Below are 24,772 nucleotides of genomic sequence, written 5' to 3'. Positions count from 1 at the left end.
CCCCTCCCCCCAGCCGCCTAAAGCTCCCCATCCCTGTCACTCAGGCCCCGGGCAGGTTCTGGAGTCCAGGCACAAAGGAGCAGGCGATGAGGGGGACCACAGCGCTCGCTTTATTTGCTGGAACTGCGGGGCGGTCGAGCAGAGGTTCAGGGACCCCCGCGCAGGACCCAGGTCTGGCTCAGTCCCGCCCCTTGCCCGCGTGGTGCTTCTGGCGGCCGGGAGGCCGGTCCTCCTCATCGGGGCGCCGCGGGGAGGCCCAGACCTGCCTCTTCCTATGCTCGGGGTCTCTGGACTCTCCCGCCCATGCCCGATGGCCCCCTTCGCGCGCCTCCCAGCGTCGGGGTAGGGCCTCCCCGGCAGCCCGCGGCCTCTCCTCTTTCCGGGATCTCTCCCTCCTCGGCCTCTCTTCCTTCTGTGGTCTCTCCTTACGGGGCCTCTCCTTTCTCAGCCTCTCCGCCTTCTTCCGCCTCTCTTTGGGCCCTCGGTCGGCAAGCGGCACACGCTCCTCCTCAGCGGCCTCCTCAGACTCCCCTTTGTCCTTCCCTGCAGCCCCGCTGCTCCTGGGAACCGCGGCCCTTTCCTCTACCTTCGCCGGGGGCTCGAGCGATCCCAGTGGGGGGGCCCAGGCCACGGACTTTGGCTGCAGTGTGGACAGTGTGGGGTGGTGGGGTCGGCACAGAGTTCCACGGCCCAGGCCCCTTCCCCCAGTGAAGGCCCCACTGACAGGTCACTTGAGGAAGTGCTTACCAGGGGTGACGCTGGCTCCTTCAGGGACGAGCTTGGCGGGACCCACGGCTCAGGGACAGGCGCAGGGGCTTCCGCCTCCCCCGCCACGGCCTCTGGGAGGGGACGGGAGGGGATGCGAAACAGCCTGGCCCAGGGGACCGACCACTGCACACCGTCCATCCCCGCCCTTGCCCCCAGAGACCCCTCTCCCTGGGGACATGCAAGGGGGCCCAGCCGGACCCCACCGGGTACGCTGAGGCTGGGCTGGGTCCCTCCGAGCCCTGGGAAGGAGTTCCGAGTCTCCGCTGCTGCGATGACCTTCCCTTCAAACCTCCCTCATTCAGGCTGCAAAAGGATGCTCCCGTTTCTCTGAGGGACGCAGGAGCGCCCGCCCTGGCGCACAGAGAAAGCAGCACGCTACCGAACGGGGGCGCACACGCCCATCCCGGGCCTACAAGGCCCGGGGTGGGAGTCGGGGGGCGGTGAGGGTCGGTCACCGGGAAAGGGAGGTGCACCGAGGTCCTTGCTGGGGGGTGGGGGGCAGGGCTCCTCTTAAGGTCTATGGGAGGCGGGGGTCAAAGCTGGTCCTGGATAGAGGGACTCGGGCGCGACCGTCGGGGTGCACAAGGTCAGTCTGTCCCTGAGCAGGAGGTGCACGGGGCGGGGGAACCCCCCCTCACTCATAAGGTCCATACTGGGGGGAAGGGGGCGCGCACGGCCTAGAGTGGGAGCGCACAGACCCGCCCCCTGGGCTGTCCGCGCTTCCGGGAGGGAGTAACCACGTGCTGCGGCGCAGGCTCACCTCGGCACAGCTGGAAGGCGGAGCCCAGCAGCGCCACGAGCGAGGCGAGCACCAGGCACCTGTTGAGTGTCAGGTGTCCCCAGAGCAGCTCCTCGCTCAGGACCGGGGGCGTGGGCGGCGGCTGCGAGGGCGGCGCGGCCTGCGCCTTCTTCTGCGCGGGGCTCCGGGGGCCTGCGGGAGCAAGTGCGGGCTGGGCGCAGGCCGCGTGGGGCCGACCCGCGGCTAAACTCAGCTCTGCCCTGCCCGGCTGTGCGGCCCTGGGCCGAGGAACTAAGCCCTGCGGGATTGGCTGCTTCACTGGGATGCCAAGAATATTCTAGAAGATAATTAGCTGAAGCTTAGTGGCACCTAAACTGGTGTTATCATGAATTAGCAGAGGTCCCCCCCCCCCATGCTGCTCCACACCCCCCCCCCCACGTCACCCCTGCCTCCCGGAAACCCACTTGCTCCTGCTTTCAGCTTCTCCTTACCCGGTCCGGAGGCCACTTTGTCCACAGGCTCCTTTTCTGTTTTCTTGGGCCAAGCATCCACACCGCCTGCGGGGCTGCCCTCAGCTGCCGGCTCCTGAGAATCCTGTGGGGAGTAACATGTCATCCTGGGTGTTTCCCTAAGGGAGACCAAACCCTTCCCATGGGCTGCAGAAACGCACCCTCTTGGAAAACATGTCCCCTACTCTAGGGGTACCCTGGGCTGAAACCCCAGGGCCCCGGCTACTCACATGGGGCCAGCTGCTGGAGTCGGCCAGCCTGGATGTCGCTGTTGGCAGGAAAAGAGGAACAGTCACAGTCGTGGAAACCCCCAGGGTGATCCCACCCTCCGCTCAGTTCTGCTGGGTGAGGGGCAGGTGACTGCTCCCGTTCTGCAGATTAGAAAGCAGACAGACGCAGAGGCAGCCTTGCATGAAGGCACACAGCACGTCACTGCCAAGCTGGGACTCAAACCCTGACCTGTGTGGCCCAGCACCTGTGTTCTCTGGGCTCTTTACAAACCCCCGACACACTAATGGACACAGGTTGGAAATGGGGGGCATGGTTTAAGTCAGTCCAGTGTGGGAAGCCAAGTCCTGGTCCCTGAAGGTGAGCCACCTGGCTCAACAAGAGGATGGGGGCGTGGGCTTCATCCTGTGGTACCCTCTTGGCTACCTTGAGCCCTGTCCTCCCGGGGCCGGCCTGGGCAGGGGTCAGCCAGTGCAGAGAGGTCCTCGTCCACTTGGCAACTGCCCAGGCCTCCATCCAACTCCTCCAAGGCCCTGGTTGTCATGGAGACGTCTGGGAAGCAGCAGGTCCAGAGTCTGGCTTCGGGGGGAGGGGGAAGAGGCAGCCTGCATTTGCTGAGCCCCTGGTATGGGCCTGGGCCTGGGCCTGACCTGGGGAGAAGGGGGCTCCCTACCTTCCCACACCGCCTTCCTTGTCCCTCTGCCTGGAGCCACCTTTCCTCGGTAGCTTCACACGCAGGGCACGACCACAGCCCTCCGCCAGGCACTCTCCCTACCCCCCTCAGGCCTGCCTCAGGACCCCTCCTGACAGGCTGCTGGGCTGCTGGGGCCCAGAGTGGGCTGGGTTCTGGCCATGGTCACACAGAGGTGAGCAAAGAGCCCAAACCGGAACCCTTGGCTCCAGGGTCGGCTCATGTTCTCAGAGACCAGCGACTATTTTTATCCAGTGCCTGAGGCCAGCAGGACAGGCCAATGTGGGGCCCAGCCCCTCCTAGGCCCTTGCCCTCCTGGGGTCTTCCTTTGGACCATCCTCACCCCCTATTCCTTGCACCCAGCCTCCCCTCAGACACCCTGGGTGTAGGAGCTCAAGCCCCAGCAGCCGGGACCAGCCTGGTTCTGGCCTTGGCAGGCAAGGGCAGGGGTCCCGGGCCTCCAGACCCCAACGCTGGGGCCGCCGCCTCCTCTGGCCATCTCTGCTCCCATAGGGCAGATGAAGAAACTGAGGCTGGAGGTGGAGCCGTGGGCCAGAGGTTGTGCAGAGCTGGAGCCAAACCCGTCTGTTGGCTTCCACAGCCCTGCTCTTTGGGGTCCCCAGGGTCTCTGGCGCCAACGTTAGTGTGACCCATCCCTGGGGCCAGAGCAGGCCGTGGGGAAGGGGCCCAGTGGGCCAGGGGGTGCCCCTAAGGGTGTGTGTGGGCAGCTACAGGAGTCGGGGACCCCCATGGACCTCAGGGATGCCCTCCCAGATCCCAGGGACCCCCATCTCTGCCCAGGCCTCCCTCTGCCCCTCTTACCCCACTGTTGCCACGCTGGGCCTGGTGGACAGGATGGAGCATGGGGAGGGTGGCCCCAAGACAGACAACAGCAGGTGGCTGGAGGCCGCGAGGTGGGCCAATCAGCTCCTCAGCCGCCGCGGGGGTGGAAGGAGGGCTGGCCTGAGGTCCCTGCTGGGGCACATCCCCACCTCGGAGCAGGGCCAGGCACTGGCCCCACCCCCATGAGCACAAAGCCACCACCAGGCTGGCCGCGGTGACTCTGGGAGCATTGCTTCCTCTCTCAACCTCAGAAAAGAGGGTCCCTGGGGGTGGGAGCACCCACAAAGCGTGGTCACCTCGCTTTTATGAGCACCTGCTGTGTGCCGGGCTCAGAAGCAGCTAAACATCCATGTCCCTGTGGAGCCGGGGTCCATCAGGGAGGGCTTCAGGGAGGAGGATGACACCATCGAAAAGAAGCCAGGCTCTGCTGGCTGACGCGGGTCAGGCACAGCTCAGAGGCCTTGGTTTCCTCATCTGGAAAGTGGGGTCGTTTCCTCCCAGAGGGGCAGTGAGGCTCAACTGTGGGCTGTTTTTTTTTTTTTCTTTTAATTGAAGTATAGTTGATTTACAATGTTGTGTTAGTTTCTGCAGTACAGCAAAGTGACTCAGTTATACGTATATATATTTTTTCATGTTCTTTTCTATTGTGGTTTATCACAGAATATTGAATATAGTTCCCTGTGCTTTATAGTAGGACCTTGTTGTTTATCCATCCTATATATAATAGTTTGCATCTGCTAATCCCAAACTCCCAATCCATCCCTCTCCCACCCCCCTTTTCCCTTTGGCAACCACAAGTCTGTTCTCTATGTCTGTGACTCTGTTTTTGTTTCGTAGATAAGTTCATTTGTGTCATATTTTAGATTCCACGTTTAAGTGATATCATATATTTGTCTTTCTCTGACTTACTTCACTTAGTATGATAATCTCTAGTTGTATCTATGTTGCTGCAAATGGCATTATTTCATTCTTTTTTTATGGCTGAGTAATATTCTATTGTATATATATACCACATGTTCTTTATCCATTCCTCTGTCGATGGGCATTTAGGTTGTTTCCATGTCTCGGCTATTGTGAATAGTGATGCGAGGAATATAGGGGTTCACGTATCGCTTTGGATTAGAGTTTTGTCTGGATATATGCCCAGGAGCGGGATCGCTGGAACATACGGTAACTCTATTTTTAGTTTTTTGAGGAACCTCCATACCGTTTTCCATAGTGTCTGCACCAATTTACATTCAATTGTGGACTGCTTTTGTATCATCCCACCTAGTCACCCATCCACACCTTTGTTTAGTCAATCATCAAACACACACCACTCAGCCCAGCCGAGCTGTACTGGAAATTACTTTGTCATTTTCTTAAATAACAGCCTTATTGAGATACAGTTCATGTGCAATTCACTCTGTAAAGTGTACAATCCAGTGGTATTTAGTACATTCCCACAGTTGTGCCACAATCACCTCTATCCAGTTCCAGAACATTCCATCACCCCCAAAGAAGCCTGTCCCCATCAGAGTCACCCCCTATCCCCAGCCCCTGGCAACCAGGTATCCACTCTCTGTGTCTGTGGATCTGCCTGTTCTGGACGTTTCCTGTCAGTGGAATCACACCCTGTGTGTCCTTCTGTGTCTGGCTTCTCTCACTGAGCATCGTGTTCTCAGGGTACATGCAGGTTGCAGCGAGTGTTGTGGCTTCACCCCTTTTCGTGGCTGAGTGATGCTCCCGCGTGTGGAGGGACCACATTGTGTGTATCCCTTCACTTGCATCTGACAGGGCTGGGATTAGGAGGAGGAGAGGAGGAGATTTGGTCAAGTGCAGGTTCGGATCCTGTCTTCCTGCAATTTTTTTTTTTTTTTTTCGGAGCACAGGCTCTGGACGCGCAGGCTCAGTGGCCATGGCTCACGGGCTCAGCCACTCCGCGGCATGTGGGATCTTCCCGGACCGGGGCACAAACCTGTGTCCCCTGCATCGGCAGGCGGACTCTCAACCACTGCGCCACCAGGGAAGCCCTGTGCATTAATTTTTAATTGTGGTAAAGTACACATAAATATAAAATTCACCATCTTAACCATTTTTAAGTGCACAGCTCAGTGGCATTAAGTACCTTCACATTGTTGGCCAACCATCCCCGCCATCCATCTCCAAAACTTTCTCATCTTCCCAAACTGAAACTCTCTCCCCATGAAATACTGACTCTCCACCCCTCCCCCAGCCCCTGGCCCCCACCATTCTACTTTCTGTCTCTGAATATGACTAGGGTTAAAACATACTGCTTCACACATCCTGTAAGACCCTTACAAGCTTCCATTTCCATTTCCACCTCCCATTCTGTATATACTATTGCTTAACTTCAAATATGTTGTAAAATAAATCTCATAGCACATTGCTGTTAGTTTTTCTTTAAAAGGGAATTATCATCTGAAGACATTAAGAAATAATTATAGGGCTTCTCTGGTGGCACAGTGGTTAAGAATCCGCCTGCCAATGCAGGGGACACGGGTTCGATCCCTGGTCCGGGAAGATCCCACATGCCGCGGGGCAACTAAGCCCATGCACCACAACTACTGAGCCCGTGCACCACGACTACTGAGCCTGCGTGCCACAACTACTGAGCCTGAGCTCTAGAGCCCACGAGCCACAACTACTGAAGCCTGTGTGCCTACAGCCCATGTTCCAAAATGAGAAGCCACTGCAATGAGAAACCCGTGCGCGGTAACAAAGAGTAGCCCCTGCTCACCGCAACTAGAGAAAGCCCGTGCAAAGCAATGAAGACCCAACGCAGCCAAAAATAAATAAATAAAAAATAAATTAATTAAAAAAAAAAACCCTGAATGCAGTAAGGAAGAGACTATTTTAAAAAAAAAAGGAAAAGAAATAATTATATTGGGACTTCCCTGATGGTCCAGTGGATAAGGCTCTGCACTCCCAACTCAGGGGGCCTGGGTTCGATCCCTGGTCAGGGAAATAGAAGAGCCTGCATGCTGCAACTAAGACCTGGCATAGCCAAATTAAAAAACAAAAAAATTGCATTAACCACATTTTGTAAATTTCTTGTGTCCTTCATTCCATTGCATAGATCCAAATCTCTGGTAACATTTCCTTCTTTCCAAAGAACTTCCTTTAACATTCCTTTCTTTTTCTTTCTTTCTTTTTTTTTTTTTTTTTTGGTGCCAAAACCTAGGAATGAAAACATTTCTTTTATTGTATGTCTACTGGCCACACGTTCACTCAGCTTTTATTTATCTGAAAATAGGTATTGCCTGGGACTTCCCTGGTGGTCCAGTGGTTAAGACTCAGCGCTTCCACTGCAGGGGGCCTGGGTTCAATCCCTGGTCGGGGAACTAAGATCCCACATGCTGCGCACGGCTTGTGGGGTCTTAGTTCCCCGACCAGGGATAGAACCCAGGCCCCCTGCAGTGGAAGCTCAAAGTCCTAACCACCAGACCACCAGGGAATTCCCACTTTATCTCTGATTTCCAACACTTTAATTTATAATGTGCTTGGTTGTGCTTTTCTCTGTGTTTATCTCCTCTGTCGGCTTGTGGGGTCTTAGTTCCCCGACCAGGGATAGAACCCAGGCCCCCTGCAGTGGAAGCTCAAAGTCCTAACCACCAGACCACCAGGGAATTCCCACTTTATCTCTGATTTCCAACACTTTAATTTATAATGTGCTTGGTTGTGCTTTTCTCTGTGTTTATCTCCTCTGGGGTTCGTTGAGCTTCTTAGATTGTGGTTTTATAGTTACTGTATTTGGAAGCTTTGTGGCCATTCATTCTTTGATTTTTTAAAAAATAAATAAATTTATTTATTTATTTTTGGCTGCGTTGGGGCTTCGTTGCTGTGAGTGGGCTTTCTCTAGTTGTGGTGAGCAGGGGCTACTCTTTGTTACCGTGCACGGGCTTCTCATGGCAGTGGCTTCTCATTTTGGAACATGGGCTGTAGGCGCGCGGGCTTCAGTAGTTGTGGCACGTGGGCTCAGTAGTTGTGGCTCATGGGCTGTAGAGTGCAGGCTCAGTAGTTGTGACGCACAGGCTTAGTGGCTCCACGGCACGTGAGATCTGCCTGGACCAGGGCTCGAACCCGTGTCCCCTGCATTGGCAGGTGGATTCTTAACCACTGCACCACCAGGGAAGCCTCATTCTTTGGTTTTTTGTTTGTTCTTCTTCTCTCTCCTTCTTTCTAGGACTCCAGTTATGTATATTAGATTACTTGATATTGTTCTACAGGTCACTGAGGTTCTGTTCATCTTGTAAGCGTTTTCGCTCTCTGTGTGCTTCATTTTAGATAGCTTTTAAGTCTTTAATTTCACTAATCTTTTCTTCCTCAATGTCTAATCTGTTATTAATTCCATGTAATGAATATTTTTCATATGTTGTACTTTTTCAGTCTACAAGTTCCTTGGTTTATTTTTTAAATCTTCCTTTTTCTTTCTTCATTGTGTACATGTTTTCTTTACAATCTTTGAGTGTATTTGTAGTAGCTATAGTATAGTCTTTGCTTATTCTCGTCTCTCTGTTATTTCAGGGTCCATTTCTCTTTTTTTGGTCATGCTGAGCAGTATGTGGGATCTTCGTTCCCCGACTAGGTATCAAACCCGAACCCCCTGCAGTGGAAGAACAGAGTCTTAACCACTGGACCACCAGGGAAGTCCCCAGGGTCCATTTCTATTCATCCCTTTTGTTCTCTTGTTCATAGGTTACATTTTCTTGCTTCTTCACATGTCTACTAATTTTTTATTGAATTTATTTATCCAGTTTCCAGTTCTTTCTTGTATAGTTGTGTAACGTATGATGTTACTAATTTCTATCACCATAGATTAATTTTGCCTGCAATTGGACATCATGGCAATAGAACCACACTGTGTACACTTTTTTGTGTTCACCATTGTGTCTGTGTAATTCATCTATTTTGTTCTGTGTATTAGTAATTTGTTCTTTTTTTCTTATAAATTTTTATTTATTTTTGCCTGCATTGGGTCTTTGTTGCTGCGCACGGGCTTTTTCTTTTTTCTTTTTTTTTTGGTTAATAGCAACTTTTATTGTTTCACTGGTGAAGCAGGCTTTTTCTAGTTGCGGCGAGTGGGGGCTACTCTTTGCTGTGGTGTGTGGGCTTCTCATTGTGGTGGCTTCACTTGTTGTGGAGCACGGGCTCTAGGTGCACAGGCTCAGTAGTTGTGGCTCGGGGGCTCTAGAGCACAGGATCAGTAGTTGTGGCGCATGGGCTTAGTTGCTCTGCGGCATGTGGGATCTTCCCAGACCAGGGCTCAAACCCGTGTCCCCTGCATTGGCAGGCAGATTCTTAACCACTGTGCCACCAGAGAAGTCCCAGTGATTTGTTCTTTTTTGTTGCCGCATAGTATTCCGTTGTTGGATATACCACAGGAGTTATATATCCATTTTATGTCAATGGACATTTGGATCATTTTGAGTTTTGGGCTAATATAAATACGGCTGCTGTGAACATTCTTATCCAAGTCTTTGGTGGATGTATTTATGCATTCTTGTTGGGTACAGTAGTAGAGTTGCTGGGTCAAAGGGCATACATATATTAGCTTTAAAAGATACAGCCAGGGGATTTCCCTTGTAGTCTAGTGGTTAAGACTCTGTGCTTCCACTACAAAGGCTTCCAGTGTAGCTGTTTAGTTTTACATTCCTACCTGAAATGTAAGACAGGGGAGTTGCAGTTGCTCCACATCCTTGCCACACTTGAAATTGGCAATCTTTCTAATTTTAGCCATTTTTATGGGGGTACAGAAATATCTCAGTGTGGTTTAAATTTACTTTTCCCTCATAACTGAGATACAGCAGTCTATTGGCCATTTGGATACCTTCTTTTTTTTTTTTTCGGTACGCGGGCCTCTCACTGTTGTGGCCTCTCCCATTGCGGAGCACAGGGTCCGGACGCGCCGGCTCAGCGGCCATGGCTCACAAGCCCAGCCGCTCCGCGGCATGTGGGATCTTCCCGGACCAGGGCACGAACCTGTGTCCCCTGCATCGGCAGGCGGACTCTCAACCACTGCGCCACCAGGGAAGCCCTGGATATCTTCTTTTGTGAAATGCATATTCACAATCTTTTGCCATGTTTTAACTGGTTTGTGTTTTTCTTTGCGATTTGTAGGAACTTTTGTTTGGTTCTGCTTTATTTTCTGTTTAACTGTATTGTGGATATAAGTCCTTTGTCAGATATATGTATTGCTAATATCTTACCCCAGTTTGTGGCTTGCTTTTTTACTCTCTTTATGGTGGATCACGGTGGCAGGAACCAAGTGTATCTCATTCACTGGTCAGGCCTGGCACAAAGTAGGCTGTCAATAAAGTTCGTTGAATGAAAAACTGTGTTGAAGTCCTAGTTCTGGGCCTCAGTTTTTCCACGTGGCCCTGTTAATCCCTGTCCTGCCCATATCACAGGATTTTGTGAGATGTGCAGGAGACTCAGGATCGGTTCGCCGCAGAGTCGGTTTTGGAAGTTCTCTGACACCGTCAGCTTTTAGAATCAGAAAGGGCGGAGCTGGGTCCTTCTCCAGGAACCACTCTGGGAAGCTCCACGTGGGCGCCCCGCCCATAGCAGGCCCCGCCCACAGATGGGCCCGCCCACACCTGTCACTTAATTGAGGGGCGGGCCAGGGAGGGAGCGCTTAGAGGGCGTGGTTACAACCGGAACGAGGAAGTAGGTGGAGTTCCGGAGGTCACTGACCTATGAGAGGGAAGAGCCCTGAGCTGGAGGGGGCGCGGCCGAGCGGCCCGGAGGCCGTTGTCTGCGTTTCCATTGGGCTGTCTGGCGTTGTCAGGGAAACGCGGCGTCTAGGGGTGAAGGGGCGGGGTTTACAGGGAGGCGGGGCCTAGGGGGGCGGGCCGCCCGGTCCGGGTTACCGCCGTCAGCTGACCGGCCGCCATTTTGTCCGCCATTTGCAAGCGGCGCGGAGCCGGAGGGGAGGGGAGCGCGGCCTGCTGAGCGGGTCCGCTGCCGCCGCCGCCCCGCCGACCGCCGCCGACCTGGCCTGGGAGACCGCCCCGCCGCGGCGGCTGGCAGCGCAGCGCTCCGCGGGCGGCAGACGCGGTCCCCCGGGCCCCCTCAGGGCGCCTGGCCGCGGGCCTCCCGGGGTTCGGGCCCGGCGGCAGCAGCCGCGATGGCCCTCAAGATGGTCAAGGGCAGCATCGACCGCATGTTCGACAAGAATCTGCAGGATCTGGTGCGCGGCATCCGCAACCCCAAGGAGGACGAGGTGAGCCCGGCGCGCTGGCCCGGGCCCGGATCCGGACCCGGACCCTCGCGTCGACGCAGTCCGGCCCCGGCCCTGACCCCGACCCCGGCTTTGCCCCTGATTCCTGCCCCCAGCCCGCCCCCGAGGCCCCGCACCCGGCTCGAGCCCCGGCTGCCCGCGGCCTGGGCCTCCGCACGCGCGCTCTGTCTCAGAGCCTTAGTTTATTGCCTGGCGTTGGGGGCCCGCCTCTTCCCCGAGGGTGGCCCGGAAGAGACTTCACAGCCCACCCCCGCCCCCCCAGCGGTGGATCTCCAATCTTGAGTGTGGTTCTCGGTCTTCTGTTCAAAAGGGAGGGCCCCCGGCCCCGCCCCAGTCCTTGGACTCCTGGTTGGGGGACTCTCCTCTCCGCGGGGGAACCCCTGGTGGGATAAACGCACGTCCAGGTCTTGCCTCGTGGGCCCGTGTCCCCCGGAAGGTGGGGCCGCGCCTCTTACGGGGTAGGAGGCTGGGGCAGCGGATGTCCTCGGCCGAAATGAGGAAGCCGCTCAGGGGTCCTGGAATAGGGAAGCCGACTTAACTAGATACCCGAAAGTCGGAGGGAAAAGGTTTTCCAGAAGTAATGTAATCGTGGGCACCATTTTCTTCCCTCCCGCCACCCCCCAACCTGTGACCTAGATTTAGGAGGATCGGGGACAGTTAGTGACTACCAGACCTCTGACTTCCATGAATGGACGCCCAAGCCTGCACTTACACAATGGGGTGTTGGAGAAGGTCCCCTTTTCCTGGCTGGAGAGTGAGGCTGCCCGATGGAGAGCAGCTGTTAGACATTGTGCAGGTCCCATTACCAGATTACACCCCGCCGGCCCTCACAGTGGCTCCCGAGAAGCCCAGCAGTACCCAGAGGAAGGTGCAGACAAGGAATTTGCTGGGAGGCACCAAGGGCCCTGGGCTCTGTCCTTCAGCTGAGAGCCTGAGTTCCTTGCCTCTTTGTTGCACTTTCTCAGAATGGGTGTGACCTCGCTGAAATGTAATTAGGTTGTTTTGGTTCATTTCTGTCACTCCTTCTCTTCTCTGGCTACACTTGGGTTTTAAATCACGTTGGAAGCTCTGGCCAGCTGTGTTGGTTACAAGTGTAGGGAACTCTTGGTCTGATTTTCAGTTTCTCTTTGAGTTGAAAGAGTAGCTGGTTGGCCTGCATTTTATTTTATTTTATTTCAATTTTTAAAATATTTATTTATTTCTTTTTGGCTGCGTTGGGTCTTCGTTGCTGCGCGCGGGCTTTCTCTAGTTGCGCCGAGCGGGGGCTACTCTTCGTTGCGGTGCACGGGCTTCTTATTGCGGTGGCTTCTCTTGTTGCCGAGCACGGGCTCTAGGCGCTCGGGCTTTAGTAGTTGTGGCATGCGGGCTCAGTAGTTATGGCTCATGGACTTAGTTGCTCCGCGGCATGTGGGATCTTCCTGGATCAGGGATGGAGCCTGTGTCCCCTGCATTGGCAGGCGGATTCTTAACCCCTGAGCCACCAGGGAAGCCCTGGCCTGCATTTTAGATACTAAGCGTGGCTAAGTGAATTTGGAAGGTGTCTGTACCCTTAGATTTCTTTTTCTGTGCCAGTTGGCCTCCTGATTTTCCCGCCTTGGTTAGTGGATGTTACTGAGCAGTCTGTTCCGGGATTCTGAGGAGGGGCCGAGGGGTCTTTCCAGTAGAGAGATGCACAATGCAGTTAGGGGGGTCTGCTTTTTACGGCGTGTGCCGGTCATCACTGGTAGTACCCTGGGCTGTGCTCTATTCATTTGGGATTGATGGCGCTGTCCCCACAGGCTCCGAGCCTACTAAATGGGGTTTTGGTGGTGGAGGTGCTGGTGCTGGGAGTCCTCAAGGCAAGGTTCCACGCGAATACTGCCCTTAGCCTGTTGGCGATTCCCACAGATGTGGCGTTGGGATGTGGAGGTTTCCTCATCAGAAGAGTTGTGATCTGGAGGGTCATTATTGGTTCCAGATGTTCTGGAGCACAGCAGGTGGCTGTGGGGGTGACTCTTCTAGCTCCAAGATGACTTCTTCCCTTCTACCCCACCCCGCCCCACACATTCCAGGGAAGACTTCTGGCAGCAGTATAGTTTCCCCTAAAAGTAACAGATTTCTTTTTTAAGGATTTACTTATTTACTTTTTTTTTTTTTTTGCGGTACGCGGGCCTCTCACTGTTGTGGCCTCTCCCGCCGCGGAGCACAGACTCCGGAAGCGCAGGCTCAGCGGCCATGGCTCACGGGCACAGCCGCTCCGCGGCATGTGGGATCTTCCCGGACCGGGGCATGAACCCGTGTCCCCTGCATCGGCAGGCGGACTCTCAACCACTGCGCCACCAGGGAAGCCCTTATTTACTTTTTAATTTAATTTATTTTTGGCTGCGTTGGGTCTTAGTTGCAGTGTGCCGGATTTTCGTTGTGATGCATGGGCTTCTCTCTAGTTGTGGCGCGTGGGCTCTGTAGTTGTGGCGCGCAGGTTCCAGAGTGCGTGGGCTCTGTAGTTTGTGGCACGGGGGCTCCAGTTGAGGCGTGTGGGCTTAGTTGCCCTGCGGCATGTGAGATCTTAGTTCCCCGGCCAGGGATCGAACCCGTGTTCCCTGCATTGTAAGGCAGATTCTTTACCACTGGACCACCAGGGAAGTCCCCAAAGTAATAGATTTTAGTTTAAAACTTATGTGCGGCACCACAGAAGTGAGGGTTATCGGTGACTTTAAAAGCCATGTGGGAAGGCAGCGTGGTTTAGTATTTGACTTTGGGAGACCCGCATCCTGGTTCTTGGGTCTCTTTGGGTGACCTGGGGAGAGCCCCCTGATGTTTTGAAGTGGGGGTGACAGCCACCTCTCCACCTTGCTGAGTGCCTATGAGGGTGCAGCAAGTGACAGAATGCAGGCTTCTGTGAGCCCCCAAAAGAAGAAGCTAGAAAATCCGGATCACTGGTGGAGTAACTTGTTTTTTGAAGCTTTTGTTTCAGCTTATGATACTAAGTGTATGCATACCTGTGAGTTGGGTTACCATGGAAAATATATGTTTTCCAATGAGTCAAAGAAGTTTGAGAAACAGTTGGCTAATTCACCTGTTTCTTGGATGCTTGAGTTTGTTTCAGTCCCTAAGATACAGTACAGGTAATGTTGGCAGGTAGGTGGAAATTCACTTGCGAATGTCCTTGCTTCCAAAACTTGGGTATGACTAGGAAAAAACAAATGACTTTTTAACGTTTCATTCTTATGAGTACTTTTAATGTTTTGGGGAAGGGTTTTTCTTTCAGTCTTTTAAATTATACCCGTAACTTTTGGTAACGAGCTTAGCGTTTATTAAGTCAAAAGGTAACATTCGGGCTTCCCTGGTGGCGCAGTGGTTGAGCGTCCGCCTGCCGATGCAGGGGACACGGGTTCATGCCCCGGTCCGGGAAGATCCCACATGCCACGGAGTGGCTGGGCCTGTGAGCCATGGCCGCTGAGCCTGCGCGTCCAGAGCCTGTGCTCCGCAGCGGGAGAGGCCACACCAGTGAGAGGCCCGCATACCGCAAAAAAAAACAAAAACAAAAAAAAAAAACAAAAAAACATTCTTCTCCCCAGAAATCAATTTGAGAATTTTTTCTGTGCGTAGAAATTGAGGGAGGTTCTGTCTGTTAAGATTCTGTCCTGGTCTTGCCTGTTAGCCTTCCTGAGTGCTGTCCACGCACGCCAAGTGCTCCTGAGGGCTTAGACCTCACGAGTGTGGGTTCCACGTGGGGCACTGCAGTTTATGTACCCTGCCCCCCAGTGGCGTTGAGGTGGGTTCCATGTTTTCTGTTTGGTGCCACAGCTTATTCCATCAGGCGACACTCAGCAGTATCAGCCAGGGTTTGGGTGGTGCCTGAGTGTTTTCTCTTGGGTCTAAAAACTTCCGACCCACTTAACTGAAGTTTCTGAACTTTATTTTTAATTTATTTATTTGCTTTTTAAATATTTATTTGGTTGCACTGGGTCTTAATTGCAGCACACAGGCTTCTTAGTTGTGGCATGTGAACTCTTAGTTGCGGCACACATGTGGGATCTGACCAGGGATTGAACCCAGGCCTCCTGCATTGGGAGCACAGAGTCCTATCCACCGCACCACCAGGGAAGTCCCCTGAACTTTGTTTTTATTTATTTGTTTTAAAATTTTGTTTATTTTTTTTGGCTGCGTTGGGTCTTCGTTGCGGTGCACGGGCTCAGTGGTTACGGCGCATGGGCTTAGTTGCCCCGTGGCATGTGGGATTTTAGTTCCCCGACCAAGGATTGAACCCGCATCCCCTGCGTTGGAAGGCGAATTCTCAACCACTGGACCACCAGGGAAGTCCCGAAGTTTCTGAACTTTAAAAAATTCAGTTTTAATTGTGTGTGGTCGGCTGTGTGTATCTGCAGGTTCTGTATTTGCCAATTTTGGATTGGAAGTATTTTTTTTAAAAATTCCAGAAAGTTTCGGGACTTCCCCGGTGGTCCAGTGGTTAGGACTCCATGCTCCCAATACAGGGGGCCTGGGTTCGATCCCTGGTCAGGGAACTAGGATCCCGCACGAAGCAACGAAGATCCCATGTGTTGCAACGAACACCTGGCACAGCCAAATAAATAAATAAGTAAATATTTTTTAAAAGTATATATTATATATGTGCTGTTACATACATTAAACACATTTTTAAAATATTTCCAAAAAAAAATTTCCAGAAAGTTTCAAAAAACAAGACGTGAATTTGCTGAGCGCAGGCAACCATTTACACAGCACTTGCAGTGTATCAGGTATTGTAAGTCATCTAGAGATGATTTAAAGTGTACCGGAGGCTGTGTGCACGTTGTATGCAAGTCTGCGCCATTTTATACAAGGGACTTGAGTGTCTGAGGATTTCGGTGTCTTCGGGGGTCCTGGAACCAATCCCCCACAGATACCAAGGGGTGACTGTAGAGAGAGATTTTAAAATTGGGTATAATCTGGGATTAAGATGGAACTGTGTGAAGTGCTGATATTCTAGTGCTTCTGACCTCAAAAATGGCGATTTCCTGGGGTTCATCCTGGTGCCGAGGTGTGTGGGGCTCCTCGGGCTGTGAGGTGTGTGTGGGGCTGGCCCTCGCTCCGAGGACAGTGACAAAAGCACATGTTATGTCTGGCACGGCTAAGCACTTGGTGCTTTTAAGCTATTTCTGTAAGATTCCTTTTAACAGCTTCTGAGGAGAGTGAAGATAGGACGTTTAGTAAATGGGTTGTTACCCTAAGTCAGGGTCTCTCCCCCTCAGCACTGCCCACATCAGGGCTGGGTCATTCCTCTGAGGGGGGCTGGCCTGGGCGCTCTGGGGTGTGGAGCAGCATCTCTGGCCCCGCCCATCTGATACCAGGCCATGCCCAGTCTCGACAACCACAGTTTCCCCAGACGGGGCCCAGTGTCCCCTGGGGGGGGTGGGATTGCCCAGATGAGAACCCCTGACCCAAATTGATAAAGGAAAATTTCCCAGAATTCCCTAATGCTGGCCCTTCATCCAGGCGTCCCTTGTCCCCTGTGTTGTCATTGTGTTGTTGGACGCTGTGCTATTGTGAGATAAGATGGCCTTTGTCCCTGCTCCTGGCGCAGAGCTCCTGGAGCTTTTGTCGTTTCCTAAGCAACAGAGGTAGTAGGGGCATCCTTGTTGGGATATTTGGTCGCTGCCCCCGGTTCCTGACACTGAGCTGCTGAATCCCTTGGGGTTTCCTGGGTGATCAGAGTGTCTTTTGTTCTAATGAGATGATCCGGGGTGGGCTCCTGGGTGGGACTGGTCACCAGAAAGACCAGACCGTGGTTTGAAGCTTCACACCCGCTCGCCTGCCAATTCTTCGGAGAGGGGAGAGGGGCTGCAGGTGGAGTTAATGATGGATCATGCCTGCGTGATGAAGCCTCCATAAATATCTAAAGTATGAGGCTCAGGGAGGTTCTCCGTTGGTGAAAGCATCCATGTGCCAGGATGGTGGCGCCCCCCAGTGCCACGAGGACAGAAGCTCTGCCTCCTGACCCTCTGAACCCCACCCTCTCTGCCTCTTCGTCCAGCTGTTCATCTGTATCCTTTGTCGTGCCTCTTACTGTGTGATAAACTGGAAAACACGAACGAGTAAGTGCTTCCCTGCGGAGAAGCGGGTCACGGGAACTCTGGTTTACAGCTGGCGGGTGTGTGAGGTGGGGACAGACCTGTGACGGAGCCCTCAGCCTGTGGGGTCTGCGCCGATGTCAGGCAGAGAGGGTCAGATCCGAACTGAGTTTTGGGACACCCAGCTGGTGTCAGGGAGTCGGTCATTGTGCGGGACGCCCGCGCTGGATGTCAGAGTGAAGGGAAACGGGGAGGTTTCCTAGACAGCCCACAGGGTGAGTCTCCTAGATTTCTGTTTTTTTCGAACTCTTGTTAGTTGTGAAGTATATAATGCACATTCGTACAGCTTAAGTATCACATGATAATTATCCTAAGTTCTCCGAGGGTAATTTCCTTGCCTTGCTTATAGTTTTGTCCCATAAATGTCCCTGAACGTCTCGCTCACTTCTGCTTGCAGGCTGGTGTCAGTCGCCGCCTCTGTCGCTCGCTGCTGTGGGGAAGGGCCACGGTGGCTTGTTCGCTTTGGTCGCCGGCAGGGGTCTGCTGTGGTTGATTTATCCTTCGGAACATCCTTCGGAACATCCTTCGGACTGTTGCCGGACCTCTGGGTTGTTTCCCGCCTGGGGCATTTGATGAAGCGCCCTGCGTGGGAGGGCAGTCACTGCAGCAGCATGGGTAGGAGCAGCCTTGGCCTCCAGGGCAGCGTCGCAACCACTAGAAGCACTCCTGTGGCTCCCGTTCCCAGCAGCAGCCGCTGGGGCCTCGCCTGCCTTTACTCTTTCCTTGGCGTAGTGCCATCTGCAGCCTTTGTGACACCGTCTGCCTGACCCTCCCAGCCTTTGTGCTGGGAGTCTGGGCGCTGGTGCCCAACAAGACCAGAATGGAGGATTTGTGGCGGCACTCTGGGGAGGCCAAGCCTCGGGAGACAGTGAGGGGGGCGTGCCCGTCCTGCCTGTGCCCACCGAGGACCCGGGCACAGCTGGGGGTCCTGGGACTCTGCCAGGGGTCGGCCACAGGGCTGCAGTCAAGCCTCAAGCTTCCCAGCCTTCGACCCCCAGCCCGTCCCCGCAGCAGAGCTCCCAGTGTAAGGCTCTCAGCTCTCCCTGACTTGGAGGAGTTATTCACAGGGCACAGTCCGGGCCCTGGGCGCAGTGGGTGGCCAGGCTGTGGGCGGTGGCAGTTGTGAGGACCAAGTCTGTAGTGGGCTGTGTCTGTGCGGGTCACCAGCCCTCGGGAATGCCACTTGCATGACAATTCCAGGAGGTTGAAAGGCAGGAGGGGGGAATTCCTTGCGGTGCAGTGGTTAGGACTCCGCGTTTTCACTGCTGAGGGCGTGGGTTCAATCCCTGCTCGGGGAACTAAGATCCCACAAGCCGTGCGGTGTGGCCAAAAGTATTAAACAAACAAACAAAAAAAACAAGGAAGGAATGGTGACCTAAGTAGACTCGATGCTGGGGTGCCCCCTTGGCACCGTGGACTCTGGGGCCTGCTCATCCCCTGGGGGGCGGCCGTCCTGGGCGCTGGGGTGTGGAGCAGCCGCCCTGGCCCCACGCACTGCCTGCCAGACCCTCCAGTCTGAGGACCAAGGACGTCCCAGGTGTGGCCCGGCGTCCCCTGGGGACACGGCCGCAGAGCTGAGAGCCTTTGCGCTGGGAGCTCTGCTGGGGGGACGGGGTGGGATTCTAAGGTCGGGAAGCCTGAGACTTGACTGCGGCCCCATGGCCGAGTCCCGGCCCCCCCGGCTGTGCCCGGGTCCGCGGTGGGCACAGGCAGGAAGGGCGTGCCCCCCTCACTGTCTCCCAAAGCTCGGCCTCCCCAGAGTGCCGCCACGAATCCTCTGATCTGGTCTTGTCGGCCCCAGCGCTTACTTGGGTGCGGAGGCTCAGGGTGAGTCCTGGCACCACCGTCGCCGTCCACTGCTGGGGGACCCCGGCGCTGAGGGTTTCTTCCTCCTCCACTTGAATGATTCAGGCCCTGGAGGCCACTGCTGGGCCGGGTCTCTGGGCCGCTGTCGCCCTGCAGGGAGGAGGGTCGCCGCTGTGGTGTAGACTAGTGCTGTGAACCAGAGGCGCAGGCCCGTCGGGTCACGTGTCGCTGAATAACGTCTTTCCATTCTGGTGGCACCGAAGTGGTTTTTCTCTGTGTGGCTTTATTGAGACAGTATGGTTTATATAGCTTAGCATCCACCTGCTTGAAGTGAGAAATTCAGTGAAGGTTTTAGTGTATTTACAAAAGCACGCAGCCGTCAGCACGATCTACCTTTACATTTCTGTCACCCCACCAGAGATGCCGTGCCCACTCTATGGTCCCCATTTCCCCTCCCCCAGCCCCCGGCCCCCACCCATCTGCTTCTGTCTCTGCCGAGGTGGGGCTCCAGTCCGAGCCGAGGGCGACTGGGTGACGAGAAGGGCCATGATTGGCCGTCAGGAGCTGCTTGACATGCCTGCGTGGGGTCCTGGGGGCTGAGTGCGGGGACAAGGGGCTCGTGGGGTGGATGGGGTGGCAGTGGTCCAGATAGACTGTCTGGCCTCTGTCCGTTGAACTGCTCAGCGCCGTGCCCTGGCTGTGTTCGTTGTTGGGATGGTGAAGGGTCCTGACCCCAGGGTGGGCCTCAGCTCGGGCTTCTACAGGAGGCCTGGCTCTTCCGGCTGCAGAGGCGTCGGCGCCCATGCCCAGCCAGGTGAGCACAAGACAGTGCCCTCCTTGTGGGTCCTGCTTGCATCTCGTCAGGAGTTCTCTCGTCTCGACACTGACTCGCCTACGTTTCTGGGTTAAAATGTTAATATTTTCTTGTGGAAGCGATGGTCGTAGATGGCAGCTGGGTTGTTCTTGGCAAGGTGGATGGAATAACAGGGAGAGCCCTCCCTGGTCGTGTATCATAACGACTTCTGAAATGTTTCTGGTCTGACACTGGCATGCCCTGGAAACACTGCTGTCCTTATACCCATCTCTGGCGGCAGCAGTGGTGGTCTCAACCCGTCCAAGCTCCCAAAGGTCTGAGCACTGCTGGTGCTGGTGCTCATGAGAGCAGGGTGCTGGGGCTCTGGGTCCCAAGCCGGGGCAGCTGTGGGTGGTGGCAGGACCGGCATGTTGGGACGATCCAGAGAGCACCTCTGGGAGACGGCAGGGGACGAGGCAGCAGAGATAATGTCGCCCAGGTTGTGGACGGAGCATCCAGACGATGCAGTGTCCCTCAGAACTAAGGAGAAAGCCATCAAACCACGGAAGACACGCAGGAACCTTAAAAAGCACATGACCGAGAGGAAGAAGCCAGTCTGTAAAGGCTACACACTGTGATTCCAACTCTGGGACATTCTGGAAAAGGCAGGACTCTGGAAGGGGGGGAAGGATCAATGGTGCGGGGATTGGGGAGAGGAGGGATGAATGGGCGGGGCACAGAGGGGTTTTAGGGCAGTGAAACTACGCCGTGTGACGCCGTAACGGTGGATGAGGGTCAGTGTATGTGTGTGCAAACCCACAAACTAGTGAACCTCCGTCAGCTGTGGCTGCTGGGTGATAACGACGTGTCCGTGTAGGTTCATCGGTTGTAACACACGTCGCACTGGTGGGGGATACTGCTAGTGGGGACGCTGTGCACACGTGGGGTGGGGGGTGGGAAACCTCTGCCTCCCAGTCAGTTTTGCTGTGAACCTAAATCTCTTAAAAGAAGTCTAAAAGAGGAGTCCAGGGTCCAGCTGCATGGTCTTGCAGCCTGCCAGCACCTCAGGGTCAACGGCAGCTTCTCTGGGCCTCAGCCCTCGAGGTCTGACTCCACTCCTCTGGGAGGGCCTGGGGATCCTGGGGATTTTTAAGTGTCCCAGGGAACTCTGCTGAGCAGGCAGTATTGAAATGGCTGTTTTATTATAGCTGCCGGGTTCATATATGAGGGAAGGTTGTATCCTTTGTTCTCTGGTAAATTGTGAATCACACATCCATTTCAGTACTATTTGCTCTGTGGTGAAGTGTGACCCTGCTCAGAACAGGCCAAGGTGTTTGAGAATTTCGTCGTGCTTGCATCTCCAACTTCTTTTTTTGAAAACAGTGTCAGTTATATGTGTTAGCTATTTATACTTTAGATCTTAAAATATTTTTATTTCATGTTTTTGGTACAGACAGGCCTTATTTTTTTGCACTTCCCTTCGTTGTGCTTTGCACATACTGCGTTTATCACGAATGGAAGGTCTGTGGCGACCCTGCAGGGAGCACGCGTGTCGCCGCCATTTTTCCAACAGCATTTGCTCACTTCCTCTGTGTTGCATTTTGGTAATTCTCACAAGTTTTCAAACTATCTCATTATTACGTGATGGTGATCTGTAATCTGTGATCTCTGATGTTAACTCTTGCTGTTGTTTTGGGACTTCACGAACCTCACCCACGTAAGACGTGACATAATCGATTGTTGAAATGACAACAAAGCATTTAGAATATTACGTAACTTAGTTGATAAAGGGTTTGAGAGCATTGACTCGAACTGTGAAGGACGTTCTACTGTGGGTAAAATGCCATCAAACAGTATCGGACGCTAGAGGCCACCGATACGGCAGACTTCATTGTCTTATTTTAAGAAATGGCCACGGCCGCCCCATCCACAGCATCGGGGAAGGAGCCGCCACCAGCAAAAAGATTGACTCGCTAGGAATTCCCTGGCGGTCCAGTGGTTAGGACGACTTGGCGCTTTCACTGCTGAGGGCGCAGGTTCAATACCTGGTCGGGGAACTCAGATCCTGCCCCCCGCCCCCGCCCCCACCCCCCAAAAAAAAGATGGCTCGCTGAAGGCTCAGATGATGGTTAGCCTTTTTTAGCAATAAAGTGATTTTAATTAAGGCGTGTATGTTTTTTTAGACATAATGCTACTGTACACCTGGCAGACTACGGAACAGTGTAAACGTAACTTTTACATGTGACTTGCTTTACTGTGATATTCACTGTATTGAGGTGGTCTGAAACCCTCCCTACAATATCTCTGAGGTCTGCCTGTATAATTTCCTGGATCTAGATCATGCCTGTATACCTTGGCCATTTTTTTTTCTTTTTTTGTGAAAAGGAGAGTAAATAGTTCTTTGTTAGCAATGCTGTGTGTAAATAAGACTGCAAAGACTAATCATTCTCTCCCACGTTCCTTACTTTAACTTCATGTGTGTAACTATGTTTTAGATAAATATTTAAATACTCCCAAGGGAATATGAAACATTTTATTTATTTATTTAAACATCTTTGTTGGAGTATAATTGCTTTACAGTGATGTGTTAGTTTCTGCCGTACAGCAAAGTGAATCAGCTATATGTGCACGTATATCCCCATATCCCCTCGCCCTTGCGTCTCCCTCCCACCCTCCCTACCCCACCCCCTAGGTGGTCACAAGGCACCGAGCTGATCTCCCTGTGCTATGCTGATCTCCCTGTGCTATGCGGCTGCTTCCCACTAGCTAGCTATTTTACATTTGGTAGTGTATGTAAGTCCATGCCACTCTCTTACTTCATCCCAGCTTACCCTTCCCCCTCCCCGTGTCCTCAAGTCCATTCTCTACGTCTGCGTCTTTATTCCTGTCCTGGCCCTAGGTTCATGAGAACCATTTTTATTTTTAGAGTCCAAATATATGTGTTAGCATATGGTATTTGTTTTTCTCTTTCTGACTTACTTCACTCTGTGTGACAGACTCTAGGTCCATCCACCTCACTACAAATAACTCAATTTCGTTTCTCTTTATGGCTGAGTAATATTCCATTGTATATATGTGTCACACCTTCTTTATCCATTTATCTGTTGACGGACACTTAGGTTGCTTCCATGTCCTCACTGTTGTAAATAGAGCTGCAGTGAACATTGTGGTACGTGACTCTTTTTGAATTATGGTTTTTTCAGGGTATATGCCCAGTAGTGGGATTGCTGGGTCATATGGTAGTTCTGTTTTTAGTTTCTTAAGGAACCTCCACACTGTTCTCTGTAGTGGCTGTATCAATTTACATTCCCACCAACAGTGTAAGAGGGTTCCCTTTCCTCTACACCCTGTGTTTGTTGGCAATCTGTATATATTCTTTGGAGAAATGTCTATTTAGGTCTTCTGCCCATTTTTTGGATTTTTTTTTTTTGATATTGAGTTGCATTAGCTGCATTTTCCATTGATCTATATTTCTGTTTTTGTGCCATTACCATACTGTCTTGATTACTGTAACTTGGTAGTATAGTCTGAATTCAGGAAGCCTTATTCCTCCAGCTCCATTTTTCTTTCTCAAGATTGTTTTGGCTGTTTGTGGTCTTCTGTGTTTCCATACAAATTGTGCAGTTTTTTGTTCTAGTTCTGTGGAAAATGCCATTGGTAGTTGATAGGGATTGGACTGAATCTGTAGATTGCTTTGGGTAGTACAGTCATTTTCGCTGTGTTTTGTCTTGTTCCTGATCTTAGTGGAAATGGTTTCAGTTTTTCACCATTGAGAATGATGTTGGCTGTGGGTTTGTCATATATGGCCTTTATTATGTTGAGGTAGTTTCCCTCTGTGCCTACTTTCTGGAGAGTTTTTATCATAAATGGGTGTTGAATTTTTTTTTTTTTTTTATTGATTTATTTTTGGCTGCATTGGGTCTTCGTTGCTGCGCGTGGGCTTTCTCTAGTTGCGGCGAGCGGGGGCTGCTCTTCGTTGTAGTGCACGAGCTTCTCATGACGGTGGCTTCTCTTGTTGCGGAGCACGGGCTCTAGGCTCGCAGGCTTCAGTAGTTGTGGCACGTGGGCTCAGTAGTTGTGGCTCACGGACTCTAGAGCACAGGCTCGGTAGTTGTTGGTGCACAGGCTTAGTTGCTCCACGGTATGTGGGATCTTCCCGGACCAGGGCTCGAACCTGTGTCCCCTACATTGGCAGGCAGATTCTTAGCCACTGCGCCACCAGGGAAGCCCTGGTGTTGAATTTTGTCACACGCTTTTTCTGCATCTATTGAGATTATCATATGGTTTTTATCCTTCAATTTGTTCATATGGTGTCTCACAGTGATTGATTTGGGTATATTGAAGAATCCTTGCATTCCTGGCATCAACCCCACTTGATCATGGTGTATGATTCTTTTAATGTGCTGTTGGATTCTGTTTGGTAGTGTTTTGTTGAGGATCTTTGCATCTGTGTTCATCAGAGATACTGGCTTGTAGTTTTTTTGTGTGACATCTTTGTCTGGTTTTGGTATATGATCCTTTGTATTTCTGCAGTGTCAGTTGTTACTTTTTCATTTCTAATTCTGTTGATTTGAGTCTTCTCCCTTTTTTTTTTTTGATTAGTGTGGCTAATGGTTTATCAATTTTGTTTATCTTCTCAGAGCCAGCTTTTAGTTTTACTGACCTTTGCTATTGTTTCGTTCATTTCTTTTTCATTGATTTCTGATCTGATCTTTATTATTTCTTTCCTTCTGCTAACTTTGGGTTTTGTTTATTCTTTCTCTTCCCTCACTTTCAGTCTGTATGTGTCCCTAGGTCTGAAGTGGGTCTCTTGTAGACAGCATATATGAGTCTTGTTTTTATATCCATTCAGCCAGTCTGTGTCTTTTGGTTGGAGCATTTAATCCATTTACATTTAAGATAATTTTTTTAAATTTATTTTTTAATTTATTTTTGGCTGCATTGGGTCTTTGAGGGCAGGCTTTCTCTAGTTGCGGCGAGCAGAGGCTACTCTTCGTTGCGGTGCGCGGGCTTCTCGTTGCGGTGGCTTCTCTTGTGGAGCA

The 24,772-nt window shown here is 52.6% G+C and overlaps 3 protein-coding genes across 5 annotated transcripts in view; 2 read left to right on the top strand and 1 right to left on the bottom strand.

The window, feature by feature from the left end:
• Nucleotides 1-21, top strand: part of AMH (anti-Mullerian hormone) — a 3,194-nt gene extending 3,173 nt beyond the window's left edge. Inside the window, exon 6 of the mRNA XM_024739992.1 lies at nt 14-21. Coding sequence (XP_024595760.1) covers nt 14-21 — 8 coding nt within the window. The remainder of the gene's footprint in view (nt 1-13) is intronic.
• Nucleotides 22-178: 157 nt separating this feature from the next.
• Nucleotides 179-2,788, bottom strand: JSRP1 (junctional sarcoplasmic reticulum protein 1). Its single transcript, XM_024739952.1, has 6 exons — nt 2,671-2,788; nt 2,247-2,284; nt 1,972-2,101; nt 1,529-1,699; nt 748-839; nt 179-640 (listed from the first exon to the last, which is right to left on the bottom strand). Exons 1-6 carry the CDS (start codon nt 2,786-2,788, stop codon nt 179-181), a joined length of 1,011 nt encoding a protein of 336 aa, XP_024595720.1.
• A 7,884-nt stretch (nt 2,789-10,672) lies between these two features.
• The window catches only part of AP3D1 (adaptor related protein complex 3 subunit delta 1), a 44,326-nt gene continuing 30,226 nt past the window's right edge, over nt 10,673-24,772 (top strand). For all 3 annotated transcript variants that reach the window (XM_024740060.1, XM_024740061.1, XM_024740059.1), the window contains exon 1: nt 10,673-11,003. In XM_024740060.1, the coding sequence (XP_024595828.1) occupies nt 10,908-11,003 (96 nt within the window). In that variant the 5' untranslated portion in view covers nt 10,673-10,907. The remainder of the gene's footprint in view (nt 11,004-24,772) is intronic.

The sequence above is a fragment of the Neophocaena asiaeorientalis genome, unplaced genomic scaffold, assembly GCF_003031525.2.
Source record: "Neophocaena asiaeorientalis asiaeorientalis breed wild unplaced genomic scaffold, Neophocaena_asiaeorientalis_V1.1 scaffold469, whole genome shotgun sequence".
Classification (NCBI taxonomy): Eukaryota; Metazoa; Chordata; class Mammalia; order Artiodactyla; family Phocoenidae; genus Neophocaena; species Neophocaena asiaeorientalis.
This window is presented reverse-complemented; position numbering and strand designations above follow the sequence as displayed.